The following is a 22,501-nucleotide window of genomic DNA, read 5'->3' as shown; positions in this document are numbered from 1 at the left end:
AGTGACCCTGCTCTCGACCTCCCCTATACATGTAAGAGCTCGGTCTTTGTCTTCAGTTGTGACAGGGAGGGGGATCTCTGCTACCACAAGGTGGCACTTCATTTCATCTAGCCAAAGAGCACACTCAAAACCAGACTTTGTTTCAGTCACAGATCAACCTATTTCAAAATTCTTGACTATTTGTTCCATTATTTCTTCCCAGCAAAAGAATAACAAAACCATAACAAACACAAACTAGTCAGTTGTCAATGAAGTATAAACTCCTTCTTCACACCCAGAACTTGGAAAGGTACTTATCCCTTTTAAACTCTTGTATATGTGACACCAAAAGTTGTTTTTATAAAAACGAGAGCTGAAACAAGCACCCCCAGAACAGTGATTTTATTTTCCTGAAACCTGCCCTAGAGCAGAGGCAGACAGATGGCAAGTGGGCACCAGCTCATCTCATTATGATTTCCTACCTGTCCAGTTCTTTGTAAGTTTCCAAAGTGAACATCTGGTATGAAGAGAACTGGCTGGGAATCCAGGTCAGCCATTGTTTTGAAGAAGGTGATATCACTCTTTTTCTGCAGAGGGAGTGCACTCAGCTTCCCTTCAGCTGCAGATCACAAAACAACATGGTTGTGAGAGGAGGCATGTTAAGCGTGACTTAGCCCCAAACCAGAAAGGCCCATCTTACTCACCATTATTACACGAGGCTTGGGATGCCTGGCCTTTGCCTTTCTTCCTGTTCTGCTTCCTCTCTTCATCTCGGATTTTCCTTTCTGCTCCCTGTGTAAAAAAGACAACCCACAGATATTATTACCCAAAGAGGAACCACTGGGAGCATCGTAGTTAGCAATGCCTGGAACTACAGCGGCTGACATATAAGAAATGCTGAAACAGAAACTGGTTGTTCCATTGCAGATAAATCTGTCCACACTGTTGGAAAGGTACAAGCTTCACATTGATCACCTGTGCCTGAAACTCAAGCTGGCACAACCAGCAGCTCCCAGGGCTGCAGTTAGCAAGGGGAACATATCCATACACTGGTTTGGAAAAGCCAGGATGGACAGTTTATGCAGCGTGCAGTCTCTAGCAGGACTGATGCCACCACAACTTTTGCAAAGCCCAGTGTCTCTGCAATGGACAGAATGCTCAGGCCAAATACTTTGTGTATATAATGGCATAAAACACCTGCAGGATTGTTATCATCCTAGATCATGTCTGTGATAAGCTTTTCCCTAAACTCTCCTCCACCCACTTTGTCTAGGGGTGGCATTGCTTCCCTGTGGCCAACTGTGCAGAGGCCTTTGAGATTTGACAGTGCAAGAAGCCTATGCTGACAGGTTACCAACAGTGCAAGGATTCTTACAGAAAAATACAGGCATTTCAAAGAGGGAAAAGCTCTCCAGAAATGGCAAAGCAATGTAGCACTGCCCTACTGCACCAGGAAGTCCTGGGAAGTTGCAGGCTTCTGTTATGTAAATACACTCTCAACCAGTTTAAAAAATAAAATTTGTTATTGACATAAAAAGCAGCAACACCTCCTTTGAAGTTCTCTGGATTTACTTTATAAATAATACCCATCACATTGTGAAGAGTATTAAAGATCCATATGCTCACAGACAGTCGGCATGCAAGATTACAGATTTTTTTTTTCCAAATTAAAATTGGAAGTTTCTTGAAAAGAAAGGGGGGGGAGGGAGGTAAGGAAGCCAAAAATACCCACTCAAGATGGCAAAATTCACACATGAGCCAATGAACCAAGCTTGAAAAGAATGCAAGGAAAGATGTACTCCTGGTTGTGATCTAGCAATAGATTTCCAGAAGCTGAAATAAATGGAGGAAGAAACAGCTCTTTAAAAAACATGAAGATGTCAAACAGAAACCTTGTCTCCAGACCCAGGTCCCAGTCCAGTTGTCACTGACCTCAACTGCAGACGCCAGAGTTGTGCCCTTATCAAAACTGTTTCTAAGGGTACATTTGTATCTTTAAAGGCCATCTGTTCTTTGTAAGAAAGGAGCAAAAATATGCATCACAGCCACTGTCCTGTGGCACATTTCTGAGAGCCCTGTGCTGCACAAAGGGCTCTGCCAGGTGGCCACAGCCCTACCTGCCCTCAGTGCTGCCTCTCTGCTGCTCACGGGGAACAGGAGGAACCATGAAAGTATTTCATACATGGCAGCAAGCACGAGCTTCCTCTCAGGCAAACAGAAACTGAGGAGGACTCAGACTTTGTACACAATAAAAAAATATGTTGTACTGATTTTCTGTGATATTCTTTTTAATTATGAACTTGGTAAAGGTTCACAGCTCTCTCATTATTCATTCAAGGCAAGATACCCCGAAGTTCTCTTGCACACAGGCAATCTCTGAGCAGGGCAGCCATTCCCACCCCCCAGTGTTTATTTGTGCCACAGCCACTTTACAAATGAGGCAACTGCAATACCCACAGAACTACCTACCAGCCCTTTTGAGCTAGGAGCAACCCACAAGGCACATGGCAGGGGCCAGCCAAGCCTACATGATGTACGTCACTGTCATAGGGGCTGAGACAATGGACCACAAAATGATTTTTGCATACAAGAGTATTTCCGCTGCACAGTTTTGACAGCTGAGCCATCTGACACGTATCCAGTAAACCACAGTTTGCATGTCTCTTCAGAACACAAGAAATAATCCTCTCATAGGGGACTATAAACTAGGCTCTGAACGGTGAAATAATGAAATGAGTTTTTCAGTTTTTCATTGATATATATTGACTTTGTATAAATGCAATTAGTACTACTAGTACTTCTGCTACTAACCATTAGTTAAATGCGGCCTATGAATTTCAGCTGATTGAAAATATTTTTTTCTTAAGTTTTCAACTCATTTAAGCTGAAGTCTTGCATTCCAGCTCCAGCCTGGCAAAGCCTTTGCCATGGTAAGGACCACTCCCATCATCCTTATAAAAACTCATGGAAACACCTGCTTGTAGTTCTAGGCCAAAGTATTTCACATCTGGTAGGGCAGGCACATAGACTTCAGCCTAAAGCTGCAGATTAATAGGCAATTGAAATTGCTCAATACCCTATGATAATCCATGTTCTCTGTGACGATACATACTGAAGATAAAGAGGCAGGAACTGCATATATTTTAAAGAACATATGGTTTTTCAGAGTAAAGAAAACTGGATTCACTTATTTTATTTTGGAACAATGTTATGGTATCTGCCAAGTCAAATGCTTCTGCTTCTTTTTAGCAAAGCTAATCACATAAAGAAAATCAAAGTATCTCTGAAGCCCAAGTTCCTTCATACACAGTGGCTAAAGTATCTTGCAATATATAAATATAAATAAATCTGGTAGCAAGTTTCCCTGACAACCTACTTAAGGAATAAAAGTTATATATTCTTATCATAACGCAGCATAAGTAATCTGCACAGGATAAAAAGACTACAAGGGCAGAGAGAAATAGCACTGAGAAAATGAGATGTGCACTGTAACAGATGCTTTGAAGATTGCCTATGGAAAACAAACACAGACAAAAGACTGCAGAATGAATAGAGAGTAAGGACACAATTACAACCTCTGCAGCATTTATCTCCATACATTTATGTCACAAAGCACACACTGGATGTAAGTTGGTGTTACTCCCTAGTTTATATATGTAAATTAGTATTACAATTAAACAATTGCCAGAGTAAATACTAAAATACATGTAATACGTACCACTTAACTAAATGCAGTTTTATTTCTTCAGGGATAACTCTTTCCACAACAGCTATGCTGTATTTCAGCTACAGGACATTAATTTATTTACTGTGCAGTTCCACTGATCCAGATGACTGTAATAAATCAGGCTCTTTTCTCATCAGCTTCTCTTTGAGGTTGTCAGATTGGGGCACAACAGCGCAGTTCACGCTTTTATCATTATAAAAATTATTATATGTTTGCTGGGTTTTTTTAAATGGTCCTATTAATACCTCTTTAATTGATCATGACAAAGAGGTGGGCAATAACCATCTCAGCTTCATAGCCTTTTCCAAAGAGGCAGAAAGCCCTGTTCATGTCCCTGGAGGGTGAGCTACAGGCTGACAAGAGAAGCTGAACCATTTAGCACCACCTTAACAAGTGCCAAGGTTTTATTTTGACATACTGGAAAGATAAGGATGCCAAGCCCCACCAGCTACCTTCTTCTGAGCATGATGAATTCTCCCAGCACTACTAGCAAATGGAAATTTTCCAACCATTTGTTTACTTATGAAAGCCCTGTGACAAAGGGATGTTGGTAAAGATCTGGCAGCATAAGTCAAGGGAGAGGCAAGCCTCAGTCTCCTTCCAAGTGCCAATTAGCATGAATTGTCATGTGAATTGACCTCAATAATTTTGACCTCAATTCACTTAACTTATTTTCACACCTACATTAAGTTAAAAAGCAGTATGTGTATGTATACATTTATATTAAACAGATATATATCCCATTATTGATACCCTTGAGCCCTTCAGTTCCCACTTCCAATACAGTTTTAATGTGTATAATGCTTTTACAACCTTCTGATCTTTTCTTCTGCTTTGATACAGTTTTGATTATTAGACTCAACAATTATTTCCTGCTTTCTAGTCTCGATATTTGAAGCATCAATTAAGCCAATAGATGCAACCAACATGTATTATTCAAAATCTCCACCAGCTGTATCTACAGGTCACCCTTGACGAGTTTGTGCTCCGAATTTCCTTCCTTTTTTTAAATAATTCAATTTTTTTCTAATTGCTCTTCAAAAGCAAGTATATGAAAATTACTTGTCCTTTGATATTTACTGAGCTTTTAACATCCAGCTGTAGCTTCAAATCTCTAAATATTTGACATTCAAAGTTACAATTAAAAGCATAGCATTTTGACTGCAAGACCTCAGTGCATACATTTACATTCATTACTTCCAAAGATTTTGCTCCACCAACACAACTGACTGATTAGCCCTCAAGATCCCGTTGTCAAGACTGCAACAAGGGAATGAATTGAAAAGGGGGAAGGAGCAGCAACACAGAGTCCTGGAACAGTTGAACTCTTACCCTTTCCATTAAAAAGTTAATGTTACATATTGCCTGGAGCATGGCCTTTGTCTTTCTATTCCCACCTGTAAGATGGCAAGACTAATTTGGATAAATTTCCCAGTCACTTAAATAGATGTAGACTCTTGAATCCCTGAACCTTGACTAGAATTCAGGCATCAGCTCCCCCATGGAAAATCTTTCTCAGCAGGGATAAAGATGATAAAGATGATAAAGATGTTAAACAAAAAGTGGTCACACTCTCTTCTAAGAATTACCACTGACATAACATTTCTGAGTGACTGTTTCTACGTGGTGATATATACAGCCGACCACGAGATTGTCTAACTCATTAAGGCATGATCCATGTTTGGGTGCTGAAAAATCTTACCACTTCTCACAAAGGAGCAGTCAAATGTACTGTAAAAGAACAAAATTTTGCAAAAGAGGGAGTGAGTACACACAAAAAGTAGTTACTGAACTACAAAATGGGAAAGACTAATCTATTTTTGCAGTTTACTTTTAATAAGAAAATCCTAGCAACATAAAAGTCTCATTGAAGCTTCCAAAATCAGGTCTTGTAATTAAGGGAGATGGGAAATCCATCAGCTGCATCACTGTGACTCGTCATTTTCCACTGCATCAGAAGAAAGTTTAGCAGACCTTTACTGAAAGGTGCATTTCTCTGTCAAGAGCATCTCCACAAAGTTTACATGCTACCTATCCTGGCTGTTAGAGCCAGGAGAGAAAACCTCACCAGACCAGCACTTGCATGAGCCTATCGTCAGCACTGACCTGCCAAGCAGAGATCTTTACCTTTGTACTTTTTCACTTTTTTGATATTCCAGCATCATGACCTAAAACATGCTGTCCTTAAAAAATCCAACTATTCCTCACCAGATGAGGAATCAGGGCCAAAAAGGCTGCAAAGCAGTAAAATAATTACATGATAATCTGCTAGATTTGTGACATAGCTTGTACAAACGCTACCATGAAACACAATTCTCTAGGGAAAGAAAAAACATTTAATTAGGTCTAAAATATCGCAATAATAAATTGTCTAACAAGGTTCCACCTCCATCCACAATAATTGTGCTTTCCACTTACCTTGTCACAAAAGACCTTGATCTGGCAGTAGGCTCGGTGGATGGGTTTATTGCTGCGGTTGTTGTAGCTGTACGTATCGATCTGAATCATCAAAGGAAGCCCTTTTACTCCTTTTTGTGAGGAGAAGTCTGTGCTCAAGCAATTCACTGTGATGAAAATCTGTGTGCCAGAGAGATTACTTTTAAAATGTGGTACAAACAATGATTAAACTTCCAGAAACACATGAAAACAAATGGGAAAACAAAAGCAGATACACCACCCTACCCACCCCCCCAAAAAACCCAACAGTTACTAATTCAGCTATGATGCATTCTCTGGCAATTCACACATTTGTTCTCCACTTCTGTCCTAAATCCAACAAAGATGCTTCCATCCTGTGAAGTAGGACAAAATTTTAAGGCATGTATCAGCACTTCAGTTTGGATCAGAAGCTCACATTTGAGTTGAATCATTTGGTTGTCCCAACTTACCATGCTTTGGTTCACACCAGAGAGTTCAGAGTACATGAGCTGGATTCTCTTTGGAAGAGCCAGACCAGAAGTTGCGTTCTGTGAGCACTCCTCAGTTGCTTCAGCTGCTAATGGTTGCTCAGTCCATGGGAACTGACTAAAGACAATCTAAAACCTCCTAAAATGTGGTTCGCGTGGATGTCAAGTCTTTAGCCCTGACTTGCTTCATTCTAGAAATCTGCTCTGTATGTTTGCACTGTTTGTTAAAAGTGCAAATAGGATCAGCTGGGTTGGAAAGGACCTCGGAGATCATCAAGTCCAACCCTTCATCCACTACCACCACGGCACTAAGTGCCACATCCAGTCTCACCTTAAAAACCTCCAGAGACAGAGATCATCTTGCTTTGTCCTTTCCAGCTGCCTTTGGTCTGGCTCGTTCTTCTGACAGCTCACAATTCAAATTCAGTGGGGCAATGATAAGCCATACCCTTTTTTTTTATTTTACAAATTTTCTTCACACTGTCATCAGGGGTACCCCTTCCTCCATCCCATCAAGAGATACCCTTGATTTTTACTTCAAGGGTCCTTCATTGTCTTCTTTCAATTTCAAAAATGCATCTCATCCTGTCTTTCAAACTGGGAAGCTCATTGATAAAACTACTGCCTACCTCTTCTCAAAAATCCTCTTTGTCACGTAGTAACCACTTAACTTGACATTGCATTCTGTTTCTGGCAAGCCCCCTACTTGTCTGTGCTTCAGAAATCCACCTCTTGCTCTTCTTCTACAACCACTTATGTCAGTTGATAGCCACTAGTCACCTCCTTCTCTCTAACTCCATTGGTACCATGGGACGAGGTGTGTCTCATCTGCCTGTCTGTACAGGACCTGGGAGAAGGATCTCCCACCACCAAAGTCTCACAAGGATTATTCTGATGCAAAGCAAGCATTGTGAACTCAAATACCATTGATAGCTTTCAGTCAGGATATTGTGAATGACACTGGATAAAAATCCAGTTTTCTGCCCAGTGAGGAATATGTGCATTACATAGTAATTTGGGGCAATTATGCACTGACCTGATTCTACTTTTAATTTTTCCTCTGTTTTAAAAAGAAAAACAAACCGCCAAACAAACAAAATCCCAAAACTGTGAACTAGGGAAAAGGACAAAGAAAACTACCAGTATCTCCTGAAACAAGAGGATGTGAAACCTGACACTCAGGAAGGAAGAGATCTCAAACAGATCTCTCAAACAGACCTGATGCACACCTTGCTGGGCAGAGGAGGGAGCAGTAGGCCACTGGTCTGGGAGGATTCAGGAAGGAAGAGCATGAAGGAACCCCTCCCTAATCCGCAAACAGGGAAAATAAACCAACTGTGTGGCTGTTCAGAATGCAACATCCCTAAGAAAGGCAGCTGAGAATAAAGAAGGTCTCCCAGGGCTGGTGGGGCATACTTCACCCTCATGGCAGAAGTTACCATTACAGTCATGGTCTTTATGATGGAGCCAGCTTGTTTACCTGACTGAGCTAATGGCCCCTCCGCTTTCTGCTTCTGATTCTATCACAGAACTGCATTTACAAACGAAACAGTTGAACTTTAACTGCGGGAAGAGGAGGGAGGCGGGGAAGGGCCCTAGGTGAAACTCTGATTTTGAAGCTGATAGTGTTCTTTCTGTTTCAAATTACAAGTTGGTCTCTCCTCCAGCTCCAAAGGTAAGCATAAATACGGGTGCATATGCCTTTGAAATATAACAGCCTGAATTTCATTTGCCTTCAGACTCCTTTACAGTGTCAAGGCAACAGTTTAAACTGTATGTGAACATACAGGAGTGGAAAGAGGTCTGGCATAAAACAGAAATCTGGTCTCACTATACTTTAGCTCATACTTCTGCACAAGGATTTTCCAAACTCTAAGGTGACACGTGAGAGGGAACATGCAGGCTTTGCATCTACTCAGCAGTTTGTACATCTGCAACATTTGCTGCATGCTCAGCTGAGAAGTAAAAAAAGATCTTGTCCCACCTTAATCAACTACATACACTGTGTGTCATCTCTTTCACTGCCTCCACAATCACAGAGCAGAGTAGGAGCAGCTGGGGAAGATAGACTTTATTGTTTCAAGAGTCCCTATACAGCAATAACAGATTATTCAGCATGAATAATAGATATGTGCTGTAAGATTCAATATCTTGTCCTGACACGGTAATACATCAGGATCTCTCTGAGAAGCAATGACTGTACGTTCATGTACATGAAATGTACTATACTTTCTGCCATATCATTTGCACCTCACAGATAGACAGATGGATTCGAATTAACATAGATCATTCATTTGGGGGAAATTTTCTGTCTCCACGCAATATTCTATTAGCTTTCCTGTAAAGCACAACACTGACTTTAGATTCAGAAAACATGGGAAGTGTGCAGAGGGAAGGGGAAGAGGGTGTATTTCTGTTCTTGAAGTTGATTTTAGGGTCTCCTCTTTTTTTTTTTTTTTTTTGCACAACTAAAGATTCGCACCAGTTTTAATACAGTGGTGCAGCGGGCTGCTATGGTGAAGAGGACCTGGGGAAAAACCTGGACAGTCCCTTCTCTCTCCCCTGCTCTGACCAGAAACCACCTCCACAACACAGTGATCTGCTCTGAGCAGCAATGATTTCAATTGCCTGTCCAAGCACAGCCTGCTTTGCCCTTTACAACCCTCATCTTCCTCTCTTTCTACCTCCTGTCCATAACACAGGTACTCCCACTCTTTCTGAGACAAGGGGCAAAACAACCCCATCTTCAGACATGAAAAGAAAAAGCACTGCTTTACTTCTCCTGGCAGATACCCAGGTTTAAGATCCTCCTTCCTGAGGTCTCTTGCATAGTAGAAATGACAGTAGCAGGAGTAGAAATCAGTTTCCCTCCCCAGCTCTGTCTACACTTGTCTTAGAACTCTATTAATAAAAGTGACTATAACTGTCTATCTGAATTAATTTACAAACTTTTTTTTTCCCCTGTGCAAACTGGATTTTAACAATGTTTTGCTATCAATTGGGTTGTCATTATAGTGATGTCTTTTTTTTTAATGTCAGTATATCTCAGATTAGAGCAATTAATGGCAGCGTTCCACCTATCTAGTCTCCAGCTCAGGCATGCCGTTGGTAATGAAATACTAATTTGGAGAAACATCTGCTGCTGAGAAAGTTTCAAAAGTGGCCTAAGATAACGACAGCTCTTCTGTTTGATATATGGCATGTCTAGAAAAAGCACTCTCTCTTTCAGGGAAGGCACTCCTCCATGGTGTAGCTGCTATTATGCGAATTACTGACTGTTTGTTAAATACTGCAGCATAATTAGGGATGTACAAGACACAAACACAGTAAGCTGCCTTAAGAGAAAACAAGGCTCAGAAGTGCATTTCCCTTTTTATCATTTAATTCAGCCAACATGACTCCTGCTGTGATCTCTCAGCTTATACACCTTAAAGGTCTACAGTTACGAAACTTTTAATATAAGCCTTTCATTACTATTTACCTTTCTGGCTCCCATTGTCTCAGAAAGAGCCAGGGGCAGAAGGGAGGGAAGAGTGTGTTATGGCACAAAATCAGAAACTTACAGCAACTTCTCTACTGAATACTAGTAATACATAGCACCTACACCTGGATGATGGGTCTTTAAAAACCCTGTTTTTAAAAAGTTCATCCCTCCAGACTGTAACAACAAAGAGTTAAATGACGCGTCTCTCAAATGAGTAACATCAATCCCATCACTCCTCCTATACACAATAAGTGTGGTTTTATAGTTTCTCCTGCCAGCCGTTACCTTATAAATCCCACACAAAGGTAAAACCTTTGTTTTATTTCAATATAAATGTCTCCAGCAAATGTTTGCACTACTCTTTTGAAGCTTCCTCAACCCACACCACACCCAGGCAACTACATAAAAATGCCATTTGCCTTGAATCTCAGACGCATACTTACCAAGTATACACTGGATTTCAACATTATGTGCTACCACAGGTTAACTCTTCTTTAATATATACACGTGTGTGTGCATGTCTCACATATATATATATATGCACACTTGCACAGACAGACATGGATTATTAAAGTAGTTGCCAAGTCTAATCCTACATAATTTCTGGTACTAACTCCCCAAAATGAAGCACCTCTTCCTTCAACCTTTAAATTTTGAGAGTAGAGAAAATGTTAATTTCCTTCCTAATTAAATTAAATTAAATTTGATGTAACTTAAGAAGGAAATTTGTGATTATGAACAAAATAATTCTTATACTAGTCAAAGCCTGTCCTAAGTATCACTAGCAATGTTAAAGAAATATGGATTGGCACAATACAAATCGCTGCTAGAGATAGTTCTGCTCTACAAGCTTGATTTTACCATTGTGCCTGCTGGAATTGGAGCTCACTATGGTCCACAATATCCAAGAACCTAATCCTGCAAATCACTCACTCTTTGAAAACAGCTTATTACTGTATGGGCTATGCCAAAACTCATTAAATAACTGGAAAGGTTCCCAGAGGCTTCAGCATGCTTTGGATTAAAGATCTACATTTCAGTTAAATATAGCAGGACAATGACTGCACGCAAGTATACACAGCAACTGCAGAGTGCACGAATCCTGTGCACACCAAAGGGCATATGTCAGCACCTGCCTCAATTATATATCCACCAATATGTCTCTTTACCACATGTCCAAGTTGTGGTGCTCAGCAGAAACCAGTAACCTCTTGGTATCACTGAAAGTAATTTTTTGTGTCTTTAAGGTGACATTTTTCTTTAGCAACTGCTCACTGAAGTAACATCTTTGAATTTAAGGTTAAAAAGCATTTTCCATAAAAATATTCAATTAATGTATTGTTTCAGAATTAACACCGTCCTAACCACTTTAAATTAGAAAATTACCAATCACAGAAAAGGCATATCTCAAGGAATTGGTAGGATTTATGACAAATATATTCTCCTTTGACCAGGAGAATTCTAGTTCATAATTATCTTTCTTGCAAACTAACTTCTCAGCGATTAGACTGTAAGCAGACAGATGAACGTCTATCAAAAATGAAGCTGAACTCTGTTCAAAAGCCTCCACTAGAACTTTGTCAACCAGCCAAATGCTGCAAAAAAAATCTTCTGTAGGGCAACAGCAAGGCAACTACCTACCTTCTAGCATATTATAAATAGACTTCTAAAAGTCATTCAGTTCTTGTTAATTGTTGTTTGTTTCCTCACCTTTTTTTTAAAGAACTCCTTTAAAAATACCAAACACAGCATTCAGGTTCAACCAAAGGGAGCTGACAAATCACCTTGCCCATAAATGTTGCATATTTATACACAGAACTAAATACAGAAGTGAAACAAAGATGGATTGTACAAAATTGTTCTTCTCTTCCTACCTCTGTTCCCTTACAGTACAATATATTTGTCTTAAGGAAGCATAAGGTAGAATTTGACATGGCTACAGTCTTCCCCTTATTTTCCCTGTATCCTGCTCTGAACCACAAGCCCCACAGCGACCTCTAGATAGGGCCCCAGTAGAAAAGGATGTTGTTCTAGAAAAAGGTAAGAATACACCAGGACAAACTCTGCTCTGCCAGAAGGCAAGGGGACTGCTGTCAAGCAGATACAGCAGAAGAAACGCCAGCAGAGTGGCGTTTCTGATTTTGGTGCCATTTCCTAAGTCCACACAAAGCAATAGTGAGATTATTCCACAGCTTGACATGAGCTTTCCATTGACTTGTTCTGCCAAGCAGCAGCTGAAAGACAAGGCACCAAGCATGGGGAGCTGGAGCCGACAGCTCAGTTCCAATCACATTACTGGGGTAATAGAGGGAGGCCTCTACCTCTGAATTCCTGTTTCTTCCACATAAGACCCACATGAGATGCTGCCTTATCAACCCTTAGCAGGCTCACTGTTAGCAGGCAGACTGGCTGCCACACCCGTGCTCTTATACCCTCATCCTGAAAGGCTTGGAGGAGGAGGAGTGTCTGCTCTGCTAATGTGTGGGAGGAGAAATCCGGCTTTAAATGAGGAGAAATAGGGTTTAAATCAGCTGCCCTCCAGGTGGAGTAGGAAAGTGAGAAATCTAATGTTCCAGATAGGTCTTCCCAGATGCGAGATTTAGTCTCCCAGGAGAGACAGGCATATTTGGATATGCGATTTCTGCTGCTTTTGTTTGATTTTCCAGATCACTCCCCTGTGCACTTCCAACAAGAAGTCCATTTTCTTTCTTACTTCCTAGGCCAGCAGAGCACTTCATCACATCCCATCTCAGAGGCCCTGCAAAGAACTGCTCTGTGCTACTCTTGTCTGACTCCAAAGAGAAAAGCCATTGTGCCTCTGAGTGGGTTAAGTTTTAATCTTGAAATTGTGATGGAAAAGGGAAAACAACACTGAGCAGAAACAATGGAGCCAGTTGAAAGATCATCATTCAAAAAGCTTAGGAAAAGAGTCTGTAATTATGCCTTGAAATTCTTCATCTCTCTTGGATGAGGTAATTGCTGGAGAAAAAACAGCCTTCAGTGACGTGCCTCAGAGTTTACAGCTTTCCAACACCACAAGGGCATCCTGTGGGAATCCCCAGACCCAGTGCAACTGGTTGTTGTATTGGACTCTCCCACAGGAGCAAGCAAGTGGGTACATGTACATGTGCAGGGAGGGAGACACTTTATTGCAGGCAAGGTGGTAACCTTTCACATACAGCCTGATTCATGCTTCATAGCTCAACACCAAAGCGTGTTATGAATCCTCTTACTTTTATCAATACATTTGCAGTTCAAGTTCCTAAAAGATCAGATATTTATTAACTATCCCCCAAAATAAATATGCATAAGCTAATTTGCATTTTAATTACTACTTCCTGCAGAAATACAAGGGGCTTAAATTTCACTCCTGACAGTTTTTTAGTCCAGCAACAGTAAGAAAGTCTTTATTTTACAATCTTAGTATGTTTTATTTCCAGTGATCATTGCAACAGTTGTGTTCTTCATGTAGTGGCACCCAAGGCAAGAGCAATGTGAATGGTGTGAGATTAGAACAAAATGTCCCAAGGTTAACACCTGACATTAGTGGATGTGACTTTCTTGTTTCTAGATCAACATGGTGTCTTGCTAAGTCTGGCTAGCAGCTGCAAATGCAAAGAACTGCCAGCCCTGGCAGCAGGGACAAGACTGCCATGCTCTAGCCCTGGTAGCACTTCTGTAAAGGTCCCTGAGAAAGTCTGTTTGTGTTGAAGATCCCAAATCTGTATTTGCTGTATCTCCTTGCATAATGATCACACACACACACAACAGTCACCTCTTGTGACTGCAGAGGACAACATACAGCTGTAGTTCGAAATGGAATCACAAAACAGGGAAGTATCTGAGGCGGTGACAATGTAATCATTAGATGAGTAAATATAACTACATTAGCAACTGGCCAAGTACAACTGTTTACCAAGGCCTGCTTTTGAAAGAGCTGGGTGGTTTTCAGAACTATTGTCTTTTTTTTTTAAGATGTGCATCAGAGATGAAAATCCCTCTTACCACAAACCTCAGCACCTTCAGTCAGCGAGTCAGGACAGTGAGTATTAATACCACCGCCCCGTGCTCGACACAGTCTCTCACAGGACTCACTCACTCCAATGCAATCTCTCTAATTCTCTGTTAGAAATGCAGTGGGGAATTGTGCATGAAGATGTCTCTGTATTTGAAAGATTCATTGCATTACTTGAACATTGGGCATTTTGTATTCAACATGAAAATGGTATCTCAGGAGTTTGCCAAGCTCAACAGTGTTTGCTGTTTAGTAACTCTACATCCCCAAGAGTACTGTATTACCCTCACTCATTTTAGACAGCCTATTTCCCTTGTTGTTTGCCTTCCGGGGGCCAACTTCTTCTTAGAATTACCGGCAGCTTTCCACTTCTCCCACACTAGTCCATGCAGCTGAAGCACTCTGACAGCCTTTGTACAACCTTATCTGTAAGAAACTCTTCTGTTCTGGTTTATAGGTCCAGTTGTGACTTAGCAGTCACAACCCTGAATGAAAAACTCCATGCCTGAGGGTACTTGACCATTTAAAAAAAATAAAAAGTAAAAAAAAAATGCATTCGTCCTCAAAAATACATTTGTTCCCAATTGCAAGGACAGTCTGTGTAACACTATGAAAAATAATGGCACCAACACAAGGGAAGGTATAGTCTAACTTACAGAGTATTGATTATTTGAGATGTTCCTAGTGTAGAAAGTTGATAGTTTACAGAAAGAAAACATTCACCTTGTGTCCTACACCTGATTTTGCAAATAAGAAAAAAATTTCTACTGTTTCTCAGGCTGGGCACCTACCAGCAACCCTTCTTATATGTCAAAAAGTAGGGAAGTGAAACAGTGACTATGGATACATGGTATTTATATAGAGATACCATCTGCATGGCTTTTCCTCACCTTTGCCTCCTCATTGACATCCCAAGTAAAGGACACGGCATTAAATGCAATTTCTTCAATATTCCCAATGGTATTAAAACTCTCCTTGTAATCAGCTGTAAGAAAAAACAAACAAACAAAAGACCCATGAAAAAAAATTGAACTTTCACCGTTCATAGTACATCTTTGCTTCTTCATCTGGGTTCTCTAACACATCAAAACTACCTCTTGTGCTGTTTATAATTCATTAATAACCTTAATTGCAAACAGGTAATACAAGGCAACTTGAGTCATATGCACAGTATATCACTGGCTGATGTTCTAACAAAATATTGCTTGCTCTCAAAAAGAAGTAAGTGTGACTCTAGTGACAATGAGCAGGTGCATTTCATTAGCTTGGCCAAAAAATGGCCAAAACTGGAAAATTAACTAAAACACTATTGAAGCATTTAAAGAGACTGTTCAAAACTTGACATAAATAAATAGCATTACAGTAAATCCTAAAGAAGCTTTCTAAAAGGCTAAGAGCTATAATTGAAGGATATCATTAGTAGTGTACATTTCTTGCAAAGCTCTTTCAACTTTCCTAGGAACTGCACCAGGTGCTGGATCAATGTTTCTCTATTAAAAAAAAGGAAAACAAAAAAACAAACAAAAACCAACACCACAACAAAAAACAAACCAACAAAAAACTGCAAAGAAACAAACCCACAAAGATCCTTTTTCCAAAGTTTTTATGCAACTAAAACAGCAACCAAACAAATGTATTTTTAAGTTGTCTGACTACACAGTCTGCACCTTCTTCTCACTTCTTCTGAAAGGGCTGTTAATATTATCAATAAGGTAGCTTTTAGCAAGGAATGAAAGCAAAAGGGAGGAAGATTTCATAGTCGACCCAACAGTCCCCCAGAAATAGTAAGGGTGTAAAACCATGTAAAACAGACAACTCTCAGGTCTTCTTTATTATTGAAAAGAGGAACAAGCCACCTTTTTCTCTCCCTTTGCTGGTCAGTTTAACACACTTTCTTCTTTTTGTTGACAGATTAAGAGAAGTGCCAGGTAATATCTGCTTGATTAAAGGAACTTCCAGATTGTTCACACAAATGCATCAACTCTCTCTGGGACATATATATTTCCTAAGAATCCCCCAAGGGTTGTAACTGGACTCGGTGCCAGAAGGCTGAAATTACTCCCTTGATCTAATGTTTGCCCAAGTCTGTGCCTTAGAAGCATGCTGATTCTTAGCTTTGTAATAAGTTATGGAGAGAGGATGTTTTTGTATTCTGTGAGGCACACAAATGGTTTCAATATTCATTTCCTTTGCTCTTCTAAACTGTTGGTCTCTAAAAAATAATTTCTACATAATAATTGCTATGAGATCATTTACAACAAAACCATTTCTGCAAGGAGGATTATTTAACATTTGAGACATGCAATCAGTATACTTTTCTCTCATCTAAAACACAAGAATGCTGACATCTCACTGGGCAACTGAAACTCTGTCTCTGGGACACATAAATGGTTTGGATACAATAAAAAAATCACTGTTCAGACCCTAGGAACATCACGAGATATTTGGTAATGTAGTAAATTAACACAGTATTTGAGAGGGCAGGCAGGCTTTTCATTCCCACCAAGAACTCAGATCTCCTTTCTAACTGAAGTCATTGGCTTCACTATCTAAATTCAGTATGGGAATGCAAATGAGAGGAATTAGAAGACACATAAGTAGTTTAATATGCATGTGCACACATCCACCCACCTCTAAATTTATGATTCACCAGAAAGTGCCTTGTGCAACTGACTGCTGCATATGGGCGTGCTGTGTAGGTGCACTTTGGAAAGACGTGAACAAGACGTCTCGTAAAGACACTTGTTTTCTTCTCCTAAAAGGCTGTCAGAACCTCACATCCCACCAACCTTTCCCTTCCCCCCACATATGCCTCTGCTTCCTTAATTGCCATACACAAATCTCATCGAGTGTCTATGCGACATGCTGTTAAAAAGCAGAAGTGTATCCTATTCCTCTCAATTTACAGACAATTAAAGAAGGATCTTCAGTTGATTAAGAAAGAATTTACATCCAAGGATATTTGAAAGTTGTTAGAGTGACTACAATTTTTCCTCTTCTGCTGCTGTGAGTTACCAGAAAGTTGGGGTTTTTCAATATTCAAGAAAATGGCTGTACAGGAATTATTTCCTCTTGTGTTACATAAACTGCATAGTAAACAATGGCAAATTTTTAATGTTAAATACTAATCATGCATTACATAACTTTGTAGTAGCCTTTGTAGCTTGTATATATATATAGCAGCAGTGCACATAAATAATACAAACTATCCCCCAAAAAAAAACCATAGGCAAGTTTCTGGAGCACAAAGATTCCACACCTACTCTTCATATTTGAACCTGTCCTGGTATTTCACAAATTATTTTACTGATTCTAAATAATCAATATTTGCTGCAACTTAGTATTGAATTATTTATTTCACATTATTTTAAAAGAAAAAGCTAGTGATCAAACGTCATAGCACTGTGAAAAAGACAGCTGGTTTTTTTGCCCTCTTTACCCATGCTAAAAAGAGTGAACATGCCTTCCTCCTTCTTCAGAAAAATCAATTATAGCACACAGCCTAAATTTTAGAAAATGCCTTACCTTCTTGCTTAATAAGCATCAAGCCTTCAGGTTTATTCCTCAAGCACTAAGGACTTGCTTACATGTAAGTACAAGCTTATGCTATTAATATCAATGCATCTACAGACGGGGTACTGCATCTAATCCATTCAACCATCCTTTCTCCCAGGAGGTGCACCAGCCAGTACACAAAACAAATTAAAGCAGTGACTGACCCCAGTGTGTCTGGAGTGAAGCAGCAACTCACTATTTCCTCTGATCTCCAAAATATAACTGCAGGCCAGAAGGCAGACAGACAGACCTGTGCCACTGTGGAAAGCAGCACAAGCACAGTCCCCACCCTTATCTGAGGGCTGAACAGCTGGAGCCCAGAACTAGAGCATCCCAAAGGCATTTGATCTTCTGCCTGCTAAAGACCACATCATGCTCTAGATTAAAAGTGCATTCATAAACAATTAAAAAGAATTCACAGATGTTAAACATGCTACAAACATGAAGTTAAAATAATATTAAAGACTATAAACATTTATGGAACAGGTGATGCAGATATACAGACACCTAATTCTCTCTGTTAACTACACAGGGCCTGGACAGTAACTCAGTATTCCTTTACAGGACCCCTACAAGGTCCTGAATTTTTAATGTAAAGGGAAATCTTCATAGAGTCATTCAATATAATTTTGCATGGAAGGAATCCCTAGACATTATCTGGTTCAAGGAGGGCCAGCTTCAAATTTGGATTAAGTTTCCCATTTAGATCATTTGATGGCAAATCTGGGAGATTGCTAAATGCAGCTTGATACTTGTATGGGAAATGTAGTTGGGATCTATTCTGGCCTAATAAACCAAATAGGCATAAGGTAAGTGCCAAAGAAAATTAAATGTACTTCAGAAATACCATACTTGGTAAGGGCTAAGGCCATATTTCAGTTGTTCTCAAGAAAACACTACTGAGCAACATCTGGGTCTTTCTTCTGAAAACTCTGAGGTGAACCATGCTCTTACAGCTCTTACATCTGACAAGGAGTGCTATATCAGTAAGTCTTACTACACTGGGCTGTGCTCATGTTTGCAGTCCGAATAAAACATACGCACCGGAGTGCCTCAAAAGTCAGCACAGACCTATTTCATCTCAAACCAATGGAAAATTAAAAGACATTCACTTTAGCACAGGTAAACACACAGCTCATGTACAGCCCTTGTTTTGCAGAGCACTATTTTACAGAATATGCATCATAAGCTGACTCATTGGGGAAAGGGACTGAAATGTGCCAGGACACTACAAGTGCAGTGGAGTCAGAGGGTGTTGGCATGGCAGTGGAACAAGCTCATGAGCGCATACTTTCAAAGGTATGAGCATTTAGTACTGTAAGCTTGTAGTGACTAGTACAAAAAACTAGGCAGCCTTCAGAAACAGATGTGATGTGACACACTTGCTTTTTTAAGGTGTCACAATAGGAGTCATTTGGTGATTTTACTGCCTGAACTATACCAAAGGGCAAGAAAAGAAAAGAAAAGAAAAGAAAAGAAAAAAGGAAAAAACCCAAAGAAGTTGGGGAAACAGTTCAGCCAGAACAATGATGATAAGAGGCAGAGAGGAGATTCGGGAGGAGGAGCTGCTTTGATAAAACACACTTGACCTTAAGTGGAGCTCTGCGGAGGCTGCAGCATTTCAAAGGCTAAAGGCATTGTGTGAGTAGAAACACTTAGGTACTGATTCCCTGATCACCCAGTTCAATTGCCCCTGAAGTCTTGTGGTGTTCTCTACCAGTAACCCTGCTTTGTTTTCGCACCCCTCTCTGCCTCCTCTCATTCCTGCCATTCAATGGTTTGGTTCCCTCAGGCGGTCAAAACAAGATAGACTTTGTCTGCTTTGGTCTTGCCGACTCCTTTGACTGGAATCCTGCAGATGGCTGCATGTGTAAACTGCACGTGGGAGGGGAGAAGCACTTGATGTCTAGACACTGCCACTGATTCAAATTTCAGGCTCCTCGGTAGAAGGTACGTGTTCTTCCTCTGCTAAAATCTCCCAAGCATGTGGATAGGGCAGCTGTGGCTGAAAGAGGCTTGTAAATACCTTAGATGGGATGAACGGTAAACAGATCTCTCAGGATAGCACACCAGAGCTTGTTCTCCCTCAGTGCTGACACCAACAAGACTCAAAGTCTGCGAGTGTAGAAGTCCTGTGCCCTCACAGTCACCAGGATGATGGCATCCTCACTCTCAGGCTGCACTTCCACATCAATTAGCTAATACAGCTGTTACTGGCTACTATTGTTACTGGATCAAAGACTGGATCAGCCTTTGAAAAACTAAAGAAAACAAACATTCCGCCACTCCTGAGGAGATGCAGACCCCAACTTCCCAGCTGCAGAAGGTGGATCACTAAATACACATGCACGGGGCAGCTCTTCTGTGTAACTACTGAGAAGCATTCCCTCTGCATGCTCCCTATCCTGCTCCATAGTCCCTGTTGTCCAGTCCTAGCAGGGATGAGCCATTGGCAAAAACTGCGGTACTGTGCAAGGTATCAGAGCTTTCCATATCTGAAATCTTCCTTGAAACATCTGGAGATCCTCTTACACTTACCAATGTCGAGGACCCTCTGTTTAGCTGTGTGCTGCCGGGAATGCCAGTACTTCCAGTATTTCAGCTGTTCATCTCTGTTTTTATCCTCACTGAAAACAACCATGACCACACTCTATGAAAAAAACCACCAGAAACCACATTAGTTAAAATAATTAATAGTCAGAAACACAAAAATTAAAATCTCCTATATGCTTCTAATGCTGATCCAGTCACCACCTTGTCCTCATACTTTGGTTGTAAAAGATTGCTAGGTTTTAATCCAGTCCAATACTGCAATGCACTTAAAGACTCCAGGCAGAGGAAATATAGTTGGAAAATAATGCAAGGCCCAGGATTGTGTTCCTGAAAGTCCAAATAAAATTTAATCATATTCTTAGATTTAAGAAGTCTACGTTCCCTTTATTAAAATGTGGTCATTTCAAAGTGAGAGGATCCCCAATTCTGATTGAGTCCAGTCAAAGCGATGGAGTTCAGATTCTTTGTCACTGTGGAAGATAACATTACACTGAAAGGGATGTGTTGTTATGGAGCTTCACCTCACTGGCTAAGGCAGGACATTTTCAGTTTTACCATACACAGTCAAAATACCCTTCTTGGGAGCAGAACTCTTGCATACTTGTATTTAATGACAAACTCAATGTAAGTATTTACTGAGTTTTGCTGAGGTTTTCACTTCATGTTCTAAATTCCCTTTGTTAAACTGTGTGATTCAAAGCAAACAGATTGAAACTTTATGCAAAATTTTATATAAGCAATAAAGTTTTTTTTAAAAATCCCTGCTGTAGCCAAGCAAAACAAAAAAAATAAACACAACACAATGAATAAATAATCCTATCAGGTAAACTGAAGTGAAAATAAAGCACAGAGAACAAAAAAATCACTTTTAAATATCCTCTTTTGTTCCTGTTCTTCCTTTAGTCTCAAGACACTAAGGTCAAACCATCATCAAGCTGTTTCATAAGCTGAGGAGCTGGATCACAATTGATTCGTGATCTGTGTCGCTCCACACAGTCACCACTGTAACCCTTCACGTGCTCTGTGACCTTTTGCATAAAAGCTGAACACCATCACCACATCTTCCATGTCCAGTCTCTGCGTGGGCACAAGGCAATATACGCCATGGACAAGCCCTGAGTTATGCCTGTGCATACTGGCTGGCCATCAGGTACGTGCTGGCTGGCCAGCACTAACCAGATCTGACCATGCCAACCAGCTTTTCCACCAAGGACAGCATTAATCTTTTTCCTCTATGAAACACTTACATGGAACTTGTAGAGGTTTAATACCTTCAAAACCTCTTGCACCTCTGTCAGGTTTGGATGGAATTGGCAATAAATTCAAGAGTCGCCTGAGTAGGGCCCTGGCAAACAGAACATGATCGTGAAAGTTGCACGTGGTTTCACAATCTTCTGTAAACTACATCCTCCAAAAGGATGTGGCCTCATCTCTCTTTTACAACTTCAACCCTTCTGTTGCCACAGCTTCAAAACTCATGTGGCTGTGCACTGAACCAGGCCTATGAGGACTGGTTTTCAGTCAGACCAGTGAGCTCCCGTCTCCTGTTTCAGCTCTGCAAGTGCTAGAGCTGGAACCAAAAAGGGGGAAGGAACAGGTGGCAGGGAAAGAGATTTTGCAGCAAGAGAGAAATCTTACATCAGCTTTAGCCAACAGTGTAACACTACAGCCTCATGCTCTCAGGAAACCAGGCTAGAAATTAACTGCTAATCCAGGTTTCCAAATCATTGCCTCTGTTAAAGACGAGTCTCTCTAAACTTTATGTATGATAGAAACATATAGGTTGTTGTCTGCTTCATTGCTCACACTGACTTTCATCAGTTCCTTTTACTAAAGTCACATTCTTACAGTACTTCGTTTATTTGGATGGAAACATTTCCACAGCCTCATACATATGCAGCCCTGCCAGCTCCAGGGTAAAATTTACAGGGCAGCAACTCTGAAGCTCATTGTTCATTCCAAGGTTACTGGGTTAGGATTTGCTAATTCAAAAACATTACCAAGGCAATCAGGAGGCCCATTCCCCAAAGTAGATTTTGCTGAATACACAAGCTCCAGTCCCACCCCATGGAATTTAAGATGCAAATCATTTTGTCATAGTTATGGGTGAATATCAAGTGAAAGCTCATACTTAAACAATGTAAATGATTTAAAATTTATGTCACAAAGGATGGAGTCAACTCTTCATGTTTTATCTGAAATGCACTGGAAAGCAGCTGATGATGTGCACAAGTAAGTGAAGGTAGACTACAAGTAGATGTAGCTGTTCTTGGATTTCTTTA

General features: G+C 40.4%; 1 protein-coding gene across 8 annotated transcripts in view; it reads right to left on the bottom strand.

Moving 5' to 3' along the window:
• The window catches only part of GRHL2 (grainyhead like transcription factor 2), a 64,845-nt gene that overhangs the window by 17,768 nt on the left and 24,576 nt on the right, over positions 1-22,501 (bottom strand). For all 8 annotated transcript variants that reach the window (XM_027657086.1, XM_027657089.1, XM_027657082.1 and 5 more), the window contains 5 exons: positions 20,205-20,316; positions 15,002-15,096; positions 6,125-6,283; positions 684-771; positions 462-598 (listed from right to left, as the gene is read on the bottom strand). In XM_027657086.1, coding sequence (XP_027512887.1) covers positions 462-598; positions 684-771; positions 6,125-6,283; positions 15,002-15,096; positions 20,205-20,316 — 591 coding nt within the window. The remainder of the gene's footprint in view (positions 1-461; positions 599-683; positions 772-6,124; positions 6,284-15,001; positions 15,097-20,204; positions 20,317-22,501) is intronic.

Source organism: Corapipo altera, unplaced genomic scaffold (assembly GCF_003945725.1).
Source record: "Corapipo altera isolate COAL_440 unplaced genomic scaffold, ASM394572v1 52b, whole genome shotgun sequence".
Classification (NCBI taxonomy): Eukaryota; Metazoa; Chordata; class Aves; order Passeriformes; family Pipridae; genus Corapipo; species Corapipo altera.
This window is presented reverse-complemented; position numbering and strand designations above follow the sequence as displayed.